Source organism: Panulirus ornatus, chromosome 55 (genome assembly GCF_036320965.1).
Source record: "Panulirus ornatus isolate Po-2019 chromosome 55, ASM3632096v1, whole genome shotgun sequence".
Lineage (NCBI taxonomy): Eukaryota > Metazoa > Arthropoda > Malacostraca > Decapoda > Palinuridae > Panulirus > Panulirus ornatus.
The window spans coordinates 17,486,554-17,509,493 of NC_092278.1; the positions used below are offsets into that span (position 1 = coordinate 17,486,554).

Consider the following 22,940-nt stretch of genomic DNA (forward strand, 5'->3'; position numbering starts at 1 on the left):
ATGACACAGATAGAGAGAAATAGTATTAAGAGACGGGGCAACACGGCTGTAAAGCTCTCACCATAACCTATAAAAAGTAATCAGAGACAAAACACACCCACGCACACAAATACCTAATCACTCCTAATCCACCCCTGTACACCCCATCCTCACTACCTATCTCCCGTCTAGCTATTCAACAACCCCTCCCTTCCCTCCACGCTGCCTCATTCACTTACCCACTTACTCCTCCCTCCTACACCATCTCTATGACAGGTGAGAGTCGGGTGGGGAGGTAAGGGGAGGAGAGCGAGTGAGCGAGCGAAGGACTTTAAAAATAAGTTGGGGTGATGGCAGTGCACAGCGAGGAGGACATCACACCCTGATGAAGTGCTGCCATGTCGAGCCCGTGGGTAAACAGTGTCTGCAAAGGTACACGACGAAAGGGGAAAAATGAATGAGAACGGCGAGAGAAAACGGGAGGGATACGGGGTCAGGTCAGAGGGATGGTGAGTGGGAAGGAAATAAAAGACCCAGATGGATCAACGAAATGGAGGGATGGAGATGGGATAGCAAGAGGGAGGAGAGGCGTGTCGTGAAGGGGTGTGTGGAAATACGGGGAATGTTGGGTGTGTTACACGCTAATCCGGAAGTAGCAAGAGTTACCATACCTGAGAACAGATAGACAGCAGAAGGGAACGAGAGAGAGAGAGAGAGAGAGAGAGAGAGAGAGAGAGAGAGAGAGAGAGAGAGAGAGAGAGAGAGAGAGAGGAGGAAGGAGCTTAAGTGAAAACAGAGATCGTTTCACCAGATGGGAAGCAGCAGCGTTTGCAGGGTGGTGCGATGGGTGAGGTGTGTGTGTGTGTAAGGTACAGTAGAGGAGGAGGAATGGTGGTTGTGGTGGTGGTAATGCCAGGCAGGCAGACAGGGTAAATCCACAAGAAATATGCACGAACAACAGCAGACAAATGAACAACGGAAACAGAATAAATAAGATGAGATAAGGAGAGATGAAAAAAAGTAATACTGGATAAAAGAACACCCCAGGAGCAGAAACGTGCCATATAAACACTGGCGAGGGACACATCCCAGCTCCGAAACCACACGTGCGTCTGTACCTACGTGTCGTCCCTCATACCCACGCCCCCCCTTCGAAAATCCCCGAACAAAACCCTACAAAAATGAAATCCCTTTTATTTCACTCAAAAAAACACAAAGCCTCTATGACTGTACGCTTCTCCACGCACGTGTCCCCAAGGAAAGGACAAACAGACTCACAGACACGCAAGCCGATGACACCTCCTCCTCCCCTCACCAGCCCACGATTAATAAAAGTAATTCGATAATACCAATCGTAAGGTAGACGATCCGCCTCACCATGACGAAACCCGCGTCTAGCATAGTGCATCACTGCCCGAACGCCATATGTAAGTCTATACCACAAGACAGCACATGACCCACGATCAGACACTCCAACTGTACCACAAGGCAGCACATGACCCACGATCAGACACTCCAACTGTATCATAAAATGTATGACCTTAACCTCTGACCGTTCTTCTTTTTCTCTATCATGGATCCCAAGCGACACTACGATCCACGTGTGACCTGACCTCGTCACCGGGTCAACGCAGGCATGAAATCTAATCGGCACAACATATCCTTCGCAAGGTATCCGATGCACATCCAGAACACGATGAAACTTCTTTGTCTTAACTCTGATTCTCTCTCTCTCTCTCTCTCTCTCTCTCTCTCTCTCTCTCTCTCTCTCTCTCTCTCTCTCTCTCTCTCTCTCCCACACACACACTCAAAGGATGCAAAGAGGAGCGAAAAAAGGAAGCACTAGACTAAATCACACGTCGTGTAAGTCTGATGCTCAATAATTACCACTCAGTCCATTATATATATATATATATATATATATATATATATATATATATATATATATATATATATATATATATGTCGAGCCGTTCCCTCCTAAGGAGCTTCGTCGAAAACGGACATCAAACAGACACGGTCTGTGACGTACCATTGTCCGGTTTGTCAAGCCACCATACCAACTGCCTTTACACACCCTCTCCAGCCATCACAGCCTCTATACACCATCTGCTGCCTCCGTCATCTGCCCTTTCCCCCAGCCCTACACACACACACACACACACTCATTTCATCCACTACACATACATCACTCAACTATCATCTGCCATTTCAATCACACGGTGTCTACAAGTTCATATACAATCTTTTTGTTTCTCCAATATGTATCAAAGATCATATGTGGATCACATTATCACAGTGCTCCCGAAAACCATCCTTCATAGCTCTCATTTAAAACTTTTTAATTACTTTGATCACCGACGTATCATACATCTTGTCCCACGTCCTTGGAACTCCCTTGAGCTCGACGTTACGACACCTGGGTACAATGGCTTAGCCTTGGACTTTTGATACCTTAAGGGTCACGTCGAAGGCCGAGCCATCTCAACCAAAGGGTCCACCTGGACCCCTCACACTGACATACCACCTCATACCCTCACACTGGTCCACCACCTCACCTCTCACACTCAGGCATCATCTTACGCTGAACCAACCTCTTTATCCCCTCATACTGGCTTACTCCTTCTAACTGGTCCACCCACTCAACCCCGGTCCACTGTGACACCTCATCACACTGGTCCACCCGCTCATAACGGTTCACCACCTCACCCAGTCACACAGGTCCACGGCACTCATTTTACCATAATACCATACTCTATCTTATCCATCACCCTTACCACCCACCAGCCACCGTTCCTAATCTTCCCTAATATATGAGCAGTTACCTCAAATTCTATCACCCTCTAGAACTAATGTATAATCTCCCTTCATCTCTGCTATTCACCAGTTCTTCAAAGCATTTCCTTCATCTCCCACACACACACACACCCTCTGGCTCCGACATCAAAGTATTATCATGAGCCTTGCTCCGCTGTATACCTTCTCAACGCTACGCCCAGTCCACAGGCACAACACCTCTGTCTGTATTCAACTCTGCGTTCAATATTCTTCCCAGACTCTCATGTTCCCTCCTAGTGGTCTTCCACACAGCCCCATCTCAATTTACACCTAATCCACTCCCTGGCTTCAAGCTCTATCTCCAATCCCCCTTCCTCATTTCTTGGGTTGCACCGTGATTGCCCTCTCCACTCCTCATTCCACATTGCATATCCACCCTCCTCCTCCCCGAATAATATTTCAATTCCATTCACAGTATTGATAGAATATTTTCTTCATCCCCTCAGTTCATTCACTCTCCCCATACTCTATATTCACAGGCATTATCCTCTCTCTCTCTCTCTCTCTCTCTCTCTCTCTCTCTCTCTCTCTCTCTCTCTCTCTCTCTGTGTGTGTGTGTGTGTGTGTGTGTGTGTGTGTGATGTTAACTTCGTACCCCAGGAGCAAATTCTTAATTCATTCTCATTTCTCCTTTCATCTATCAACAGGCTTCTCTCCCCTTCTCTGCGAGCAGACAGACAAAGAATGTGTATAAAGAGAAGGGACTGGGTGCAAAATTCATAACCGTAACAGAGTAAGTCTAGAGGCGCGGCCACATAGATGACACACGCCCTCTTCCCACACAAGTCCTCACCACGGGCAGGCGTGTCACACGCCAACTCCCACACTCGCCCTCACCCAGGGCACACGGCCTCTTACCATACACAGCATTATCATACGCAGGCGTGGCAATCGCCCTACTCCCACACTCGCCCTCACCCTCGGCAGACGCGGTATACACCCTCCTCCCGTAAATGCCCCTCATCCTGATGCCGTGATGGTCTCCTGGGCCGCCTGACGGTGATAATGACGAGGAAGGGTTGCTGCTGAGCCGTGATGGATAGAGAGCTGGTGAGTGCATGGCTGGCGGTGGTAGAGAAAGAAGGAAGTGCTACTGTGCGACCGACGGTGAAGAATGGAAGGTTGAAGGCAGATGGTGATCTAGAGTTAGTGATGGAGGTGTGCTGGTGAGGATTACGTAGAGGTAGTGATGGAGGTGTGATGGTGAGGATTAAGTAGTGAGGGAGGGAAGGGGTTGGTAGTGGCGGTGTGGATGAAGAGGCGAGAGGTTGTGCCACTGACTGCCTGGTGTTTCTATGTCCCACTTACAACAAACCTAAACCACCCATATGACACTCACCCACAGTACACACACACACACAGACACACACACACACACACACACACACACTGGCAACCTCAGCTCAGAATCTATTTCGAGAGAAAATCTTGTTTCCCCCACTTTCTAAGGCCTAAGTCAAGGACATGCTGCTCACTACCCTACCAGTCGTAGAGTCCTGGGTGACTTATCTACCAGGTCGAGGTGTCCGTGCGCCGGTATGGCTAATTATTTTACGCACACAGGTCTACATTTCCCCGGTTAATTACACACACACACACACACACACACACACACACACACACACTACAATTCCCTGGTTAATTACGCACACACTCTAGATTTCCCTGGTTAATTACGCACACACTCTACATTTGCCTGGTTAATCACGCACACACTCTACATTTCCCAGGTTAATTACGCACACAGGTCTACATTTCCCTTGTTCATTACGGACGCAGTCTACCCCAATCCCCCCATCTATCGCGGTTAAAAGCTGATTAACTAAAGTAACGAAATAAGAAACTAGATAATCGAGCATTTCCGAAAACCCATCCCTTTTCACAACGTAAAATCATAGATTAAGAAAAAAACCCCATTTCCGTAATCAACATAACACTGAAAACGAAGCCGAAAGTCATCCACACAAACAAAATAAACACACACACACACACACACACACACACACACACACACACACACACACACACACACACACACGAACACTGTGAATAAGAGAAGGGAGGACGCCACTCCTCACAACAATATTCGCCTCGGACAAAAAAAGGAAAAAAAAAAATGAAAAAAAATAAATACAAACGATGGAATTCTATTACCAGTGATATTCCTGCCAATTGAATATAAAAATACAATAGCCATAAATACAATTATGATGTACAGCACTTTATTACAGCAACACCCGGATCAGTTCGCTCCACTGTAATCACGTCTGGCTAATAAAACCCTACAAATTAAAAAAAAAAAAAAGGGGGGGGGTTACAATACGTATCTTTCATCACCGGCGATACTCTATTTTCCCCCTTTATTTCCATTTTTTTATCAAAAAATAATCATACCGGTTGATGGAACTTTTAAAGAAAAATCTACTTTAAAACAGCACATCAACATATTTCTCTCTCTCTCTCTCTCTCTCTCTCTCTCTCTCTCTCTCTCTCTCTCTCTCTCTCTCTCATACAGTACATACTGGGCCCGTGCGATACCCCCAGTCTCACTCTTACTGTCACTGACCTTGTCAACTGTATGCGATGCTCGGGTTTGGACCCCGGCATCACGCGTTAAGGGGCTCACACCCTCACACGAACCCCTTCTCGAGCTTGTACAAGTCAGACTCTCCAGTGTCGCGACCTTACTACAAGCTACAACCCTCCCTGAGAGATGTGACCTTCCTATTGGTCATATAGATGTTGCCAGTGCTGTGACCCTTCCAGTGTCGTGACCTCACTGTGGGCTACACCTTCCCAGTGCTCTGACCTTGTGATAAACATGAGTTAACCATCCACTCTTCAGAATAATAGTCTGATATCCCGTGCCATCTGCTTCGCATTAGTAATACGGTGTCGTGAGAGCAAATATTCGTGGCGTGCCTAATTGGCACGCATATTCGTGTCATCATTTCTGAAAACGGTAGCGATCCGTCATGTCTGTAAAGATTCGTGTCGTGTCGTAAACACGTTGTGCCATATCAAACTGACGTCTGGAGTGTCATGTCTGTCAAATATCCGAAGACGCCATGCGCAAATACGGTCAACGTGTCACAATCAAGCTATATATCATGGACAGACGTTCCCCCCGTTGGAAGTTAGGATAGAACCAGCCGTGTCAAGGCAGCAGTATCCTCTCAAACCCGGGCGGAAACATTATTTTGGCGAGCCAACGCCACCACTTACCTCTGGAGACTCCGACGTTAAAAAGGTAAAAGAGGTGGGAACCCTCAATCTTTGGCTAAAACTGGTGCTGGCTAAGACACACACACACACACACACACACACACACACACACACACAAGCAGGCAGGCAGTTCACGGAAGAAGCCATTACTAACCTCGCGAACGACCCTGAAAATGTGGTTCTTGGCTCACGACGTACATGCAGGGAAGGAAGGAAGGAAGAAGGGAAAGAAGGGAGAGGAGGAGGAGGAGGAGGAGGAGGAGGAGAAGGAGGAGGAGGAGGAGGAGGAGGAGGAACTCTCCTAAGCTTGACTTCACCAGCAGACGAGACCACATTCGGGTGTGGTGGGTGGTAAGTTTACAGAGAGGAGAGGTTCGCTTGGGGGGTGTAATTATGTGGTTTGTTCCCCGATGGAGTCCATGGACCAGGAAGGTGGATACACCCATCATCTCTCCCTTGCCATGGGTAGTTACTAGATCTCAAAACCTTTTGTGCATGACGGTACGATCCCTTGAGCACGGTGGTACAGTCCTTGAGCACGATGGTACGATCCTTGAGCACGGCGGTACGATCCTTGAGCACGATGGTACGATCCTTGAGCACGGCGGTACGATCCTTGAGCACGATGGTACGATCCTTGAGCACCATGGTACGATCCTTGAGCACGACGGTACGATCTTGAGCACGACGGCACTAACCCTTAGGGCACGAAGGTACAAATACTTGGGTATGATGATATCGGACCCTCTTGGACTTGCCCTTAAGGCCATCGTGCCCAAAGGTCGTATCGTCGAGCTCAAGGATCGTACCGTCGTGCTCAAGGATCGTACCGTCGTGCTCAAGGATCGTACCGTCGTGCTCAAGGATCGTACCGTCGTGCTCAAGGGTCGTACCGTCGTCCTCAAAGATCGTAAGGTCTCTCTGTGTACATGATGTTATCATCCATCTCGACGTTGCGTACTGACTTCATCCCCCCCTGCAGGTACCATCTTATAACAGGGACATCCCAGTTCCCTGTCCCGAGCATGGGACCAACCATCTCAGCCTTACTCATTACCCTTCACCAGCCACTTCCACTTCGGGGGGGGGGGGGATCCAGCGCTCTTTGTCTCGTATATCAAAAGGGAGTCTTTTTTTCTTCTTTTCATCTTACCTCCGGCGATTCATATCTTTTATACCTCATCCACGTAATCTCTCTCTCTCTCTCTCTCTCTCTCTCTCTCTCTCTCTCTCTCTCTCTCTCTCTCTCTCTCTCTCTCTCTCTCTTGCCTTCGGTAAAGTCACTCTTCCTGTCCCCTTCCCCTCTTCATTTCCTTAATTTCATTCTTCTTTCATTTACCTCGGGTTCACGTTAGAGAAGTGCCCTGGTCAAGTACTGACAAAGTGAACCAAGACCAGCCAGGGGTGTGGAGACTACATATGGGCTTGCGGGCTGCTGCTTCCAACAGCTTGGTCGACCGACGACCCAACCCAACGACTTGTACCCAGCTCGGGCTGTGAGGGTAGAAGCCCCTCCAAGACTTGATCAAGATCCCCCCAGAAGACTTCATCAGGTATTCAACTCTTCCTTCCCTTCCATTTCTCCTCAAAATTCTGCCTCTCTCGTTCCCTTTAAGACTATGTCACATCTCTATCTGTCTCCCATGTAGCAGCAGTCTATGTAACAGCGCCGCCTGCTATCAAGGTATCAAAATAGCTGAACTCGAAACGATCACTTGCCTTAACACTTAACTACCTTCACCTTAACACTAAATCGCCTCATTTCAACACATAATCACCTCATCTCAACACTCAACATCTAATTACCTTAACACACACTTACAGAGCCTAACCTTAAACACTTGGTTACCTTATCGCAACACTTAATTACTGTACCACTTCACCTTACCACCCTCTCATCTTACCTCGTCACTTACCTCAGAATTTGTACAAATTTCTTCCCTAAGGCGAACTTCATCGAGACAAAATACGGAAAACCCCGATGCGGTCTAATGTGTTTGAAATGACTGCAAAACTTAAAAAAAAAATTTGAAAGTTTGAAATAGGTGGCCTTTTGACGTTACCAGCTATCAATCAGTCGGATCTACAGAGATCTGAAAAATCTGAAAATCTGATGGAAAAAAAACATAACTTTTTTTTTGTGTGAAATTTCTCAAACTACAAGTGAAATTATTTTGAAATGAACTCACATGAAATTTTTTTTGTGTCGATAAAAGAAAAAATATCAGAAAAAAAAAATGTGTCTGCTGAAGAGTTCGTTAAAAAAAAATGGAGAAAACCTACCATGAGGAAGAGACCGGGATTCTGATACCACTGCGTCAGAAACCGGCCCATTAAGAAACCCCGGTCCCAGAAACCGGGCCGCTGATAACCACGTGCCAGACACCGGACCATTAAGAACCCTGTGTTATGAGACCGGGTCGCTGACAACGTGCCAGAAACGGGTCATTAAGCACCCGGTGCCAAAAATATGGCCACGCTGATGACCCCCCCGTGCTAGAGACCGGGCCGGCGATAAGCCCGTGTCAGAGACCGGTCTATCGATAACTCAAGTGCCAGAGATCGAGCCACGGAGAGACCCGCGTCAGAGAACAGGTCAATGAGGACCCCGAGCCGCAAAAGTCTCTTTCCCTCGACTCATCTCGATATTCCCGAACTTTGAATACGAGTGAAGGCATTCATCGTCTGGGATTAATAAGAGGAATAATTCTTTTTTTCTTTTGGTATTTCTGAATCGCAAATAAATCGTGGTATTTGAGTTGCAGGAATGGCGCTGGTGGTACGTGTGTTGGCGTGGTGGTGACAGCGGTCATGTGATGGTACTGGTGTTGGTGTGGTGGTGGTGTTGGTGTTGGCGCTGGTGGTGTTGGTGGTGGTGTTGGTGTTGGCGCTGGTGGTGGTGTTGGTGTTGGCGATGATGGTTATAGCGTTAGTGTGATCGTGGTACCGTTCTACACTGCTGGGTAGTAACGTTGTTAATGGCTGTGATTTACCGATTGCTGTGGAGGCATTCGGATGAGGAGTCAAAGTGGGATGGCGGTGCTGGGATGCTGGGAGTTATGGGACGGTGTCCTTGGGAGATACTGGCTTGATGAAGGGCCGGGATTGGTGCTGTGCGGTCGCTGCCGTTGGCAACAGGTGTCACTGTAACGAATATCGTGATGGAGACGAATGCTGTACATTAGGATGAGGGAAGGTCTGGTGTGAAAAACCCTCGGTATTGAAGTGGGGGAGAGATATGTGTGTGTGTGTGTGTGTGTGTGTGTGTGTGTGTGTGTGTGTGTGTGTGTGTGTGTGTGTGTGTGTGTGTGTGTGTGTGTGTGTGTGTGTGTGTGTGTGTGCCACTTACCTCTTGGTGGACATACACCGTAGCAGATCGCAGCATTCTGTGGTAGGCCGACTGATCCTGGCGTACATCCGCTCCATCCTGGCTCGTCTTCTGTAGCCCGCTGTGTTTACATTTCTCTATCGCTCACTCCCTACATCGGCAAAGATTAAAGAAGGTCCTTGCGAGCTCGCACAGTCTCCTCCGTGGTCCGAGACCCTTCTCGAACGGCCACCTAAATGATTCTAACTTTCCGACGGGCCTCCCATCACACTCACCACTCGCTACAAAACAACACATGGAACTAGTACGAGTCAGAACACAATGGTTGCTCACGTACTCGTGTTTCGTGGGCTGTAAGATGGTGGTCAAGCAGCTCTGAGCGGACAAATCCTACTTCACTCAGGGACATAAATTTCACCGTTCGAGAACGAAAGCTTTCCTTCACGTAACAGAAACTTTCTTCATTCAACGGACAGAAGCTCCTTCAGTGACACTACAGGAATGATAACATTTTCCCTGAACCCTTTCTAGATGATCTATCAATCTATCTATCTATCTATCTATCTATCTATCTATCTATCTATCTATCTATCTATCTATCTTTCTATCTATCTATCACCCACATCAAGGAATCATAGAATCTTTTTAATATGCTTCGACCGCAAAGTTGCATACATTCAGTTTTCAGCTAGCATCAATACACGTAATCAATTTGAGATTGGTCATTTATAAGTGTAAGTGGTACTTAAAAGAAAACATCTATCAAATTGCCTCCCATTCAGAATCTCCAAAGTTTCTAACACTGCCCATCAAACTTGTTCACCACGACCCATCAGAGTGTCCATCCCCCTCCATCCTTGCCTATCAGAATGTCCCTTTCTTTCCATCACAATGCCCATCATACCAATCAGCATGTCCATCCCCGACCATCAGAGTCCATACCTTCTCATAGGTACCCATTAGAACGGTCGCCTCTACCCATCAGAAGCATATCCTTACCTATCAGAAAGTCAACCACTATCCATCAGAGGGTTTAGCGCACTCGACCCCACACATTACCGCCTCCCACACTATCACAAGGGAATCCTCCAGCACCACAAAGCCACCCACCACAACCTCCACCATCACCCAACATGCCTCCACCGTGATCCATCACAACCACAAGAACTCTGCCACTGTTCTAACCCACCACAACCTCCACCATCACCCAACTTGCCTCCACCGTGATCCATCACAACCACAAGAACTCTGCCACTGTTCTAACCCACCACAAACTCCACCATCACCCAACTTGCCTCCACCGTGATCCATCACAACCACAATAAGTCTGCCACTGTTCTAACCTCCTTCCCCCCTTCCGCAGACCCTCCGTCAACCCTCACACTCCCAAACCCCTTCTAGCAAACGCAAAGGCCTTCACATACCACTCCTTGCAACAGAAAGGGGCCCGTAATATACCCCTCCCAGCAACAGAAGGGGGCCTTAACATATCCTCCCAGTAACAAAAGAGGGCCTCCACATACCACCCCTCCCAGCAACAGAAGAGCCCCCCTACATACCCATCCCGGCAGCAAAGGAGGCTCCCTCCACATACCCCTCCCAGCAACAAAGGAGGCTCCCTCCACATACCTCTCCCAGCAACAAAGGAGGCTCCCTCCACATACCCCTCCCAGCAACAAAGGAGGCTCCCTCCACATACCCCTCCCAGCAACAAAGGAGGCTCCCTCCACGTACCCCTCCCAGCAACAAAGGAGGCTCCCTCCACATACCCCTCCCAGCAACAAAGGAGGCTCCCTCCACATACCCCTCCCAGCAACAAAGGAGGCCCCTCCATGTGTGAACCAAATCCTCTCCCGGCAACAGATGGACCCATCCCCCCTTCCCTCCTGGGCTACAAGTCCCCGACATGAGGCCCGGTGGCAGTGCCCCGCCGTATCGATCATATTGAGAGCTTCTCCGTGTAGTAACCCGGGTTTATCTTGCTGGTGCTCAGCTGCAAGACGAAGTTACTGAGTGCTGCTGTCCCCTCCTCTCCCTCCACTCACCCAACCAGCCATCGTCACCATCACCTCCGCTTGCCGTACGCATCACACGTACCCAAGGAAGGACACCATAAGCTACTACGGGGGGCGACACCATACGCATTTTGTATCCACGACACCGTAAATACGCCTCAGACACGCGTAACACCGCACGCCACACATAAACCTACAAGACATACATAATTCATGCCAAACCTCACTTACATTCCCAGGACATCAAAAAATACACACATTACATACACTGCAGCCGACATGCACCATACACAAGCTACCTCACACCAATCATACAGACACACATCCCCTTCCACTTCCAGAGTACACAGCCCATGGAAGCTGTCAATGCAAGGACTATCAAAACCCTTACATAAAATTCTATAATGATGGCAATCATCATTACATAACCCAATTTAAGGAAATATCTAAACTAATAGAAAAATATTTCCTCCTTCCAGGTTTCAGGTTCTACCCAGAGTTTACCGCAGCAGCAGTACTTGAAGGCATAATATCCAATCCATGCTTTCCAATGAAGTTTCCATGGCAATATACGTTATATGCACTACATGACGTCTGCTCCTTCATATCTTTTTTTCCAACTGACTTTTAATGCCGTAAGGAGTGGTGGGTGGGGGAGGCGCCTTTTGCTTCACTATCTTATCTCTTTGACTAGTAAGATAGGGGGGTATCAAGATAATTAGTCACTCCAGCAGATAACCCCGTCATGGACAATCAGGTCCTTCTCATACACTCCCGTGCACCACCCATCACACACCATACAAACCAACCATACTTAAAGACATCGCAGACTCCCAATTACTCCTCAGCACACATAGGGCCCGACAGACGCAAAACAAACCACAAACCAATCAAACTTAACCATACAACATGAACCATGCAGCACACATATCCTGGAAAGGCTCCACACACACACACAACGCATCAACCCCCTCCGTAATCCAATACTCCAACAGTTATCTGGGTTTACCCATGTTAAAACATTTCAATGTGAGCGTATAAATTGCATTCCACAGGGCCCGGGTAAGTGTGATACAATCGACTGGGCGACACAGGCATTAGTGAAGTGACACCGAAATCATCTAGAGTCGAGACAATGAATGACAAGAAAGTCTGATACTATAAACCCGACCGGGAAAAAGGAAGGTAGCTTTCGCCGATCTCCCCGGACGCGAGGGATCTCATACAGAAGTCTGTGATGCCTCGTTTTGTCTCGAAGCTTTTTTAAAACCCAGCAGTTCGATGATGCAACATCTCATGGACCTCTACTACGGCCCACGGTCCCGTGATCCAAGCCATCCTTCCGGGTCCCCAGACCTAAATAAAAAAAAAAAGAGAGAAAGAAAGAAAGAAAAAAAAGGGATTCCTCTTCCCTCCCTCTCCCCACCCCCGATGCAAGGCAGACTTCCAGCAGCAGAACCCTGAATTACTCCAGCAACTGTAAAGCTCCAAAAACTCTCCCGAGATCTTCGCTTCAAAGCCGGGGAAATTTTCTTTTCATGCGGGTAATTTTCATTTCGCCACAAGACGACAGGCCGGGCTAAAGCCAAGTCCCCCTCCTCCGCCCTCCACTGGGGAGTCCAACCGCCCCGACTGACTGTCTCCGTGAGTACATTACCACTACTGAGACTCGTAACCTGCCTGGAATTACCATCGTCATTAACATGACAACTTTAAAGAATGACAATTCCCGTTTTCTCTTTCAATCCACGGCTTGACAACGTCTCTCATACCGAGTACGGAGACATTTCTTCCCTTCTCCTCCCCTCCTCATTTCCCGAAGGTCAGTTCTAACTTCCCGTACTGCGATAAAACTGCAAAATCTTACACAAGTGGAGAACTGGCTTTAAACGAACGACGGGAGAAGGACATCCATCTTCCTCGGTGTGAAGGAATTTTGACGACCTGCGAGAAGGTACGAGAGGTGGGTGGTGCTGTTGACGAGAGGTTGAAGAAGGTACGAATAATCTGCCAACAGATAATCCCATCCTCTTCCACGCAGACAGGTTCCCTGCTCGACGTATGTTGCCAGTCAGGTGTGTCTATTCAAAGGGGGGGAGAGAGAGGAGCTGCGTCAATAACTCGCGAAGTGTCCACTGGTGATGTTAAGTACCGTTTTCATTCCACGAACGTCACAGCAAACATGGGGACGAATGAATTTTTCTCCCGGTATAAACGGAACATGAGTCACGTCCCCGAGATGTCTTGACGGTCCAACGCACACTTGGAGAACTTGGCTTTCTGAGGGTCAGATGGGGGTATTACTTGCCCGATTTATTCCTTTGTGTACGATGGGTGGGCAAGAGAGACTTGGTTTAGCCCACATTCAGGACGACCTGTGACCAGTGAATACGTGAAAGAAGTCTTCAAGCACGTGAGGGAGATCTACTTCATTCAAGGCTAAGAATACGCGAATGAATATTCTTGCAAGCACTGATGAAGTAGCATAAGTTCTGCTGCTGCCCCCTCTCTACCTAACCCCTAAGAAAACGTGGATGAAGTCAAATATGCCATTGAGCACTTCATTCTTAATCAACTATAACCGTGCCATACACACACACACACACACACAGAGGACAACAGTTGGTGTGGACCGAAGAACTCAAGACTGCAGTCTGACACCCCTGTATTCCTAGTCTCTTAACACTATCATCACTCTAACAACAGAGCAGAATGCCATATATAATGATGGATCAGATACAGTAGTTCAATAAATTCGCAACATAACATCTGAACACTATCATCTTAAGGCACTTTTCCCCCGCGCACGATTCAGTGTTCTTGAACGACACACGTAGCTCTGTCATACCCAGGCATTGACTCAATACCTTATCAGAGTTACGATCAGGTGGGTGTGGGGTTGGGGAGGAGAAGGAGGAGGAGGAGGAGGAGGAGGAAATGCGTTGTCTGATCGTATCTCTCGCTGTAATGACGTTGCGCAAGGGGGCAGCACCGACCATGATCCGTTAATATAAGCCAAACTATTTACAAGCTTGGGTGTCCCACAGACAACTACGTGAGTGAAGGTTTCTTTCTTTTTTATTTCGGCTACGCTCACGATCTACCCATAACCTTCCACCAACGCTCCTACGATGAAAACCACCGGGAAATTCGTCATAAGAGCGACGGATACGCTACGCTTTTGACACTTCACAGCATACGACCTAGTGTGCGATGGTGTATCCCTCGACCATATACTATTACATTAATGTGAACTCACATCTACCAGAGAGAAAGTTGTGAATAAAGTGCCACGATTTTTTTTCCCCAATGTTTTCATTAGAGACGCGAGTTGAAAGAACTAATATCAACACGAGCAATTATGGCGTTCGTGACAGTTGATCTGTCATAGTTCCGCTGTTCAACACTCGATGCCCAGGCCTCTTCTGTTGTCCAGTAGGGGACAAAATACTGAACCAACTGAGCAGCGAGAGGAGAAATTCCTCCGACACCGACCCCAGAGCGTTACCTCCACACTTTTTGAAGACTTTAACCTTAATCTGGAGTTCGTTTTAGGACACTAACTAATAAATAACTCGAAGTTCTATGATCTGAAGGACAGCATCCATGACCAGCCTAAGCTCAAGATTCGTATCAACTTCTATGAAAATGTCTTGTCAGTGACCACCACAGATGCAGGGATGAACTTTGCGTGATGGAGATAGACCTCTGAAACCATTGTTAGGTATACGTAAGGTCAGGCGAAGGTCCCAGACCCAGCTGTGGTGGTAGAAGAACCACTGAAACCATCGTATGGTACACGTAAATCACTCCTGCTTCATCCTTGCAATGGATACCGCATCCTACTTACATGACCAGATAGTTTTATAAGTATCTACTTAACTGAATTAAGTGCATCTTTTCCCAGTTATAATGACTAGAGTTAGGCAACTAGCTAACAATACAACTTCTAACTTCGATCGTTACAATACGATAACGACTTTCTTCTTTACCCGAGTGTGTGTGTGTGTGTGTGTGTGTGTGTGTGTGTGTGTGTGTGTGTGTGGATCTTTTTGACTGAATAACTTATCTGACCTAATTCAGCAAGCATACACACTCGTAACGTAATCAGCGAGAACAAAATTCTCGCTCTACGGCTTTGGGAATTACATTCATTTAAGGACCAAACTAAACAATGGCCATAAATGAAAGAGAAAACGTTTTTTATTCAATTAGGATTTCAACCAGGCCGTTCTGCACAAATTTGCATAATACAGAACCCGATCTGTGCGCAGCTGTTGTGGATATGAACCCGGGAATCATGAGGCAAGTTTATCGTTGAAAATCCACATGCTTACAAAAACATCAACTGATGTTCGAAACAACAGGCTTAAAAGCTGTTTCAGCTCTGCCTTCTCACAGACCTTCATGAGCTGATCCTGACATCATTAATTAGTCTTTGAGGGAAAGAAAAAAAACATACCTTATCGTCTAATATACACGAGGAATCTATTGAGTCTGCAGTAAAAATACATCAGAGGTAAACCAACGCAATGAACCACTCAAATGAAGGTAATGACATCAATAAATCCATACAGATTATTCCAGGGTCACTAATGAGGGTTATTAGGGAATAATGTCGTCGGCCAAGATTAAATCAGTGATGATCCAAGTTACAGACGCACATATAGACCTTCCTGATATACCCTTTTGGGTACGAGGGTACGACCCTCGAGCACAGCAATGCGACCCCTGGGTCAGGTCACGTCAGGTCAAAGGCAAGGTCACCGTACCCAAGGATCGTAACGTCGTAAATGTGGGTCGTACCGCCGTGTTCAAGGGTCGTCTCACTGCGCTCTAGGGATCGTAGCGTCGTGCTCAGGGGTCGTTACGTCGTGCTCAAGTGTCGCACCGCCATGTTCGAAAATCGGATCGTATCGCTTAAGCGTCGTATTTGTCGTGCTCAAGAAACGTAATCGTCTTGCGTACCGTAACGCTCAAGAGATGGGAAAAAAACGCACGGCCGTGCTCAAGGATCGTACCTTCGTGCCCAAGGGGTGGGACTATGAGGGCGTCGACGAGAGAGTTTCCTGCTGTGGGAAAATCTGTCAACACTCCCCAAAAAAAAGACACACACACACACACACACACACACACACACACACACACACATACACACACACAGAAACTTCCGTCGAGTGGAAGGTTAGCGGCTCCCGCGGTTCTTGCCACACACGGTAGCGGAGGAATGTCTTCCCCCAGCACCCGGCCGCCCCGCCTCTCTCATCCCTTCTCTCCTCAAAAAAAAACAGGAGACGAGAGAGCCAGAGAGACAACAATACAGACTGGTAACGTTCCTAAATAAACAAGAGGCGGCACAAAGCACTACGAATAACGAATTCAATGTGACGGTGCCTTAAGGGGCTATGGTCCTATCCAGATATGAAGAGGAGAAAAATATTTTGAGCCCTCCCCTCCCACACACCCCTCTGCCTATACATCACACTGAATGCAATATCAATTCTACCGCTAACAGTGGCTGATTTAATCACTGTGTGTGCACGCACCCCTTGCTCATCCTGTGAACGGAGGCGCAAAAGGATTACGCAAAGGTACAAAGGCTCTTTGTCAGAGCCAAGTGGGGAGGTAATTACGACAGCAGACATTACAGATTCATAACATCAGTTTAAGGATTTCCTTTTTTTCTTTACACCGTTGCAGACTCATTCATTTCCCGCGAAAAAAAGAAATGGATACAATCTCAAAAGTCTTAAGCATTTCATCATTAGCAGTGAAGGCGATCTGCCATATCTTGCTAGATCTGTTTAAGATCTTTCTCGGAAAAGATGAATCTTTTTTTTTTTTTCACCATCTAAGACGAAATTTCTAGCGTTTGTCCACACTACTCTCCTAACCACTTCATACTTCATATAATCAACATTTCCGTAGAGGCTGAGGCGCCAGTCGTACCTGTGGCCTACTAGCCTTAATCTACCAACGACAAATGGTCATCTCCTAATCTTGTCACTTACTTACATGTTTCACTTCATATATTTCACTGGGACGTTAAAGGATTCTCCCAGCGCCAACCTGCAACCCTTCTACTTGCTTCATACACAGCCCCTAACCCTTTCCTAACAGCGGTTTTCCAGCCTTCGGTTTCACCAACCGATACTGTCTTCTTCAGCGTCCTCTTTAGCCTAACGCAAGTGCAGTCAAAGCACCACCAACTTGATAGGGAATTATACGTTAGATTGGAATCCCTTTAATAATAATGTGTGCATATCTGTATCTCGTTTACAGAGACGAGCATATTACAATAATATCTTACGTTAATAGGTGCAAGCAGAAGGACAAGGCAGTCCGGGGTAATTAAACTGTCTGTGGCTGCAGTTTCTGTGAGTTCAAGAACGAGGAGCAAGGCGAACACTCGAGCTGTGTAAGTGAGCTGCCCAACTGTTTATTCTAACGTTCTGCTCTACTCTAGGTTCCCTGCCATGAGTTACTGTGGCAACACTTGCCAGCCCTGCCAGTGGCAGAGATGGGAAAGCCCTTAATATATATATATATATATATATATATATATATATATATATATATATATATATATATATATATATATATATATATATTGAAAAGGATCACAATTTTGCGCGTGATCAAGATATTCCTACGAGCCCACGGGGAAAATGAAACACGAAAAGTTCCCAAGTGCACTTTCGTGTAATAATCACATCATCAGGGGAGACACAAGAGAGAAATATAACAGTCAGTTGATATACATCGAAGAGACGAAGCTAGGACGCTATTTCGTAAACATGTTATTGTCCAATCACAATATATATATATATATTTTCTTTCTTTTAAACTATTCGCCATTTCCCGCGTTAGCGAGGTAGCGTTAAGAACAGAGGACTGGGCCTTTTTTGGAATATCCTCACCTGGCCCCCTCTGTTCCTGGTTTTGTGTGAACGTTGCGGGTGAGGACTGTGAGTAATTAGTTTCTTGGAAGGGTAGGTAGGTAGGCATTTAAATATGGTGGCGTCGAATGGACTTTACTTGCCGAGGCGGCAGGAAGTCACAGTTGCTTCGTAATTTGGCACAGCTGGTGTCATTAAAACACCCTTACGTGACGGGATGTTTACCTAGATCCATTAAGATTCCCCTCCGTTCCCCAGCATGTGTGTCCTGACTACTTTTCGCAGACACGGCATGAACTACCACCACGAACAAGCTTGAGTCCTGTTATACGACTGATTTCAAGTATTCTATCTTCCACGCAAGGTCTCCCTGGCCCATTCCCCATATGGAGTACTGTGAAGGTCTTGGGAGAGCCTAGTCTAACTATGAAGGGTTCATCTCACAATTTCAAGTCTGTCACTACCTATACTGTCCACAGCAGGCGCACAGGTAACCAATCAGAGACTTTATGCCAGCCAAATACACGATTTTAACATTTCTATCAGAGTCGCTACACCATTAGGGCTGTACCCCGTCCCAGCTCTGAGGGGCAGTGAGTTCATCTGTACAAATGACGATTTCCTTGACGTGGTGCGGCAGTTAGAGTACACGGAACACGGCTACACTCGCAATTTCAGCGCGAGGTTTTGGAGAGTTTCATACTGCTTGGCGTTTATCTGTCGCTGCGTGTTAACAATCTCATTTGGCTCTTTTACTTTCGCATTACACTTTTTTGCGACCTCACTACCTAATTTTCCTTTCGGGGTCCATTTTTACACTATTTTCGATCTTACGGGGTCACTTAATCTTATTTCTCTGATGTACTGAATCTCACAACCTGTTTAGTGGGTGAGAAGCGGCGCCTGTGTTGTCTGTGAGTACATGGAAAATCTATATAGCAAAAGTACCTGATGGTCTACGACAAGGTTATCTGCTGGAGGTTACTAAGAACACCCTACATTCCTACCCTATTAAAGATGGGGACTGGGTAATACAGCAGAAGGCACCTCTTCACTCACCACTCCCTCTGGCATATCAGCCAGCAGGAAGGAAAAACCTAGGAAGGAGGCAAAGAGACTATACTGACACAGAAAATTTTACGGAGAAAGAAGCTACCCTCCTTAAAGGTCTCCTGGGACTGCATTATTTGGCGACAGTTTGGCTTAGGGAGTAGGGTCAACGCCAAAGCTGCCGAGGGAAGCATTCAGCTCATATACTGCGGCAAGCGTCTGCAGCTACGGTAAGCCTGACCAAAGGGAAGAGGAAGAGAAAGAGGAGGAGGAAGTACAGGAAAGACAGCTTGCCATGCCCTTACACCTTACTGACTGCAACAGATGCTCTTTTCTCGAAGGCACTCATAACCTGGAGCGAGTGTGTCACGCATTCCTCCCTCACTCAACACCTAAACTTTCCCCCTCAGGAGGTAGGTCTTTTAGCAAACCTTCTTCGCCCCATTCATCTCCCTTCCTCCCATCCTTCTTGCCCCGTTCAATCTCCCTCCATGGACCTTCTGTCACCCTGTCTCATCCTCCTCAGTGTGAACAGCACCTACTACCCAGCACTAAACAGCCACCACAACTGGGAGGAGGCCAGCACTGCCTGTACAGCTAAACGCTCTGTGTAAGTCATACACCTGTCTCATCCTCCTAAAGACAATGTTGCCTCCCGTAACTTTCTCTCCCTCGCTCTCTCTCTACACGCTACCCTAACCCCTCTGCAAAACCATCACTGCCACCAAAAATAAACTTTCACCAGTCACTCTACCACCTCATAAACTCTTCCTACATCCCTCACATCCTCATTAGACCAAAACACCCTCTCTCTACAACCACCTTACACCGTCCACCGGTGCACACCCCCAACACACACACACACACGCGCGCACATTCAACACAACAGAGTTCCGGAGTTTAGTGTCGGCTGACAAAAGGCTAGAGTTCATTCTATTCTACGAACACCTCGTAAGGGTTCCGTTCTCAACTGTTCCCCTTCCCCGCGTCACACAAAACGAATGCGGTGCAGTTTAACAAATACTTTGGTGAGCGCCATAGTCCCGTGCAAGGCCCACCACGGGGTTCCAATACCAGTTGCCACAGAGCTGAGGAGAGATGGGAAAAATATGGTCATCAAGGGAGACAAGAGACCGTAAACTAGAGCACTCGGCAGAGTACCAGCGGCCAACACTGCGCAATCTGGTAGAAGGAGCCGCTGCCCATGTTGATGGCCACAAATCAATACACACACAACCCCAGAAAATTACAAGCCACAAATGGGGTGATCTGGTAGGGAGAAAAACAAGAGAGGAAGGGGTAGAAAAAAAAAACAACCCCTCGCTCTCACGTAAAGAAAAAAAGAGAGAGAAGCTCCACCATACTTTCCCCAAACCTGACATTCTCTTCTTTACGACGTCACTCGTCTAAAACTTAAAAAGTTAGGGAAAAAAAATACATTTTTTTTTCTCCGATGGTTTCCATGTGCGAGAGAATAGGTAGGTCTGTCCACGCTATTTATTTCTAATGAAGACGTATTATCTTAATCTCTTTTTCATGGGAGGGGTAAAGAATGAAAAAAAAAAAAAATCCAACAGGGAATTTTAAATTCACATCAGTTCATACCTGTATGAAAACTGCAGTTCAAAAGATTAACAGGGGAAAAAAAAAGGTGGGTGAGGGTGGGGCTTTCTCCCTCAACCCGAGCTTTCCATTCGTTGCCAACATGACATGTGATCCCTTGGCTACCGCCCCGACCATGATGCCAAGGGCTGCTCCCCACACGTCATTGGTAAACACACTGACCCCTTCCCCCCACATGCGGTCTACTGCAACACACACACACACACACACGTACAACTACCAACCCGTCCATCTAAACACCTCTACAAGGTCATGTTCAAACATCCCCGATTCCCCAAAACCACTAGCTATATAACATCCTGCCCCCAATACGTCATCCGCCATCCTTTATGACATCTATCCAACCAACACTTCTTCACCCACAAAATCTATCACTGTTCGACGCTTTCACATCCAATACACAACCCCAACAAGCCACAACGAACATACATCCCTAAAAGCCTAAAAACCACAGAAATGGTACTTAAATCATAAACAAACACGAGTGTAAGAAACTGCTTAACACATAGTCATAACGCCACCATATACCACTCCCATATTCTCAAACATTATCCTTACAAACCCATCTTCATCCTAACACCGCCCATACACCATAGTAACGTGCTACCACCGAAACAGCCACCCTCCAAAACAAGCCACTACTGCAATATACGCCACACTGACACATCCATACATCACTACAGCAAGCCACCACTACATTATGCTCCCCGAACATGCCTCCACAAGAAGCTACCTCGACAACCCCGCAAAGCAACGCAAGCAAGCCACCTCCAACCTCATCCCCTACTCTACAGTCGCGGCCAAACCCCCTGCCCAGACCTTCTCCTCCCGCTGATATAGCCCCTCCAGCCCAACCCCAGCACTGCCTTCACACAAATTAACTGTCGCCATTAATGGTCAAACAAATCATCCATCTTGGGGAACGGACTCTTTTCCCCTCCGTAAAATTAAAACGAGCAAACGTTCATTCTTTTTTTTTTTTCTACACACTGATTAAGCTATCATTTACACCAGATGATGAGAGAATACATCCATTAGGAATTATATCAAAAATGGAAATAGGATGCAAAATGATGCTACGATGAGAGACTCTCTCTAGGGCGTTGTGGACATCGTCTTCTTTGGCGCAAGCAACTCTGCTGCAATCTTCACAAGGAAGAGCCATCAGAACTCCCGGCCTGATCCACTCCACGGAACATAAGTCATTCCAGCCATGCGCCGTCAAATCACCCATAAAACTTCTGTGACTTCCAGAGCTCCGTACTTTAAAACGGGATGAAGTCATTCACAGCACGAAGGACGCGAGCGAGTGTCACTAAAGACGACTTCCACTGGTACGAGTCGTCTTCTGTCACATCGTCATACCGACGACTACTACTACTACTTGTAACACGATCCACGAAGTCGTTTTCAGATGACTAACAGCTAATTCAGATGCTCCTGAGTGTAACATACAAGGGTTGTGACTGATCGTCAGAGAAGACTGAGAAGAATGTCAACGACGTATGCGTTAGGAGGAGGAGAAGGAGCAGCTAACTGAGGCAAGCTGCTGCGATGTACAGTTCGTATCGCTGCGGAGTCCTGACAGCGACCAACGTAAATTACTTTACGATGATATAAGAGCACTCACGCCAACGGCAGACGTCCGAAGAACAGCATCCAACGACCCCGTTGTTTACCGACTAACCAAAACATTATCGAGTGTGACACGAACGGCAACAGCATTATAGAGGGATCGACCTTCGTTACACTCCCCTTCCGTCAGTACTCATACCTGGTGTAAACACTTGAAAGCCGGAGGAGCTGTTACTTCCCAGGCTTCAGCAAACTTCGCACCCCCGGCATCACACAATACGCCCTGCGTAAAACTAAAATACTCGGCACTACACAAATACGCCTAAACGGAGCCAAGGACAAAAGCACCTCGTCTACACAACAGGTACATTTCATAAAAAACAAATCTTTTACAATTACCGAACAAAC

At 47.0% G+C, this 22,940-nt stretch overlaps 1 protein-coding gene across 6 annotated transcripts in view; it reads right to left on the reverse strand.

The window, feature by feature from the left end:
• The window catches only part of LOC139765482 (uncharacterized), an 843,718-nt gene that overhangs the window by 580,966 nt on the left and 239,812 nt on the right, over window positions 1–22,940 (reverse strand). Inside the window, exon 2 of one of the 6 annotated variants that reach the window (XM_071692903.1) lies at window positions 9,392–9,651. The exons of 3 other annotated variants lie outside the window; for them this stretch is intronic. In XM_071692903.1, coding sequence (XP_071549004.1) covers window positions 9,392–9,468 — 77 coding nt within the window. In that variant the 5' untranslated portion in view covers window positions 9,469–9,651. Of the gene's footprint in view, window positions 1–9,391; window positions 9,744–22,940 lie in introns of all 6 variants that reach the window. 2 more of the 6 variants (XM_071692904.1, XM_071692905.1) reach the window with 2 other exon arrangements.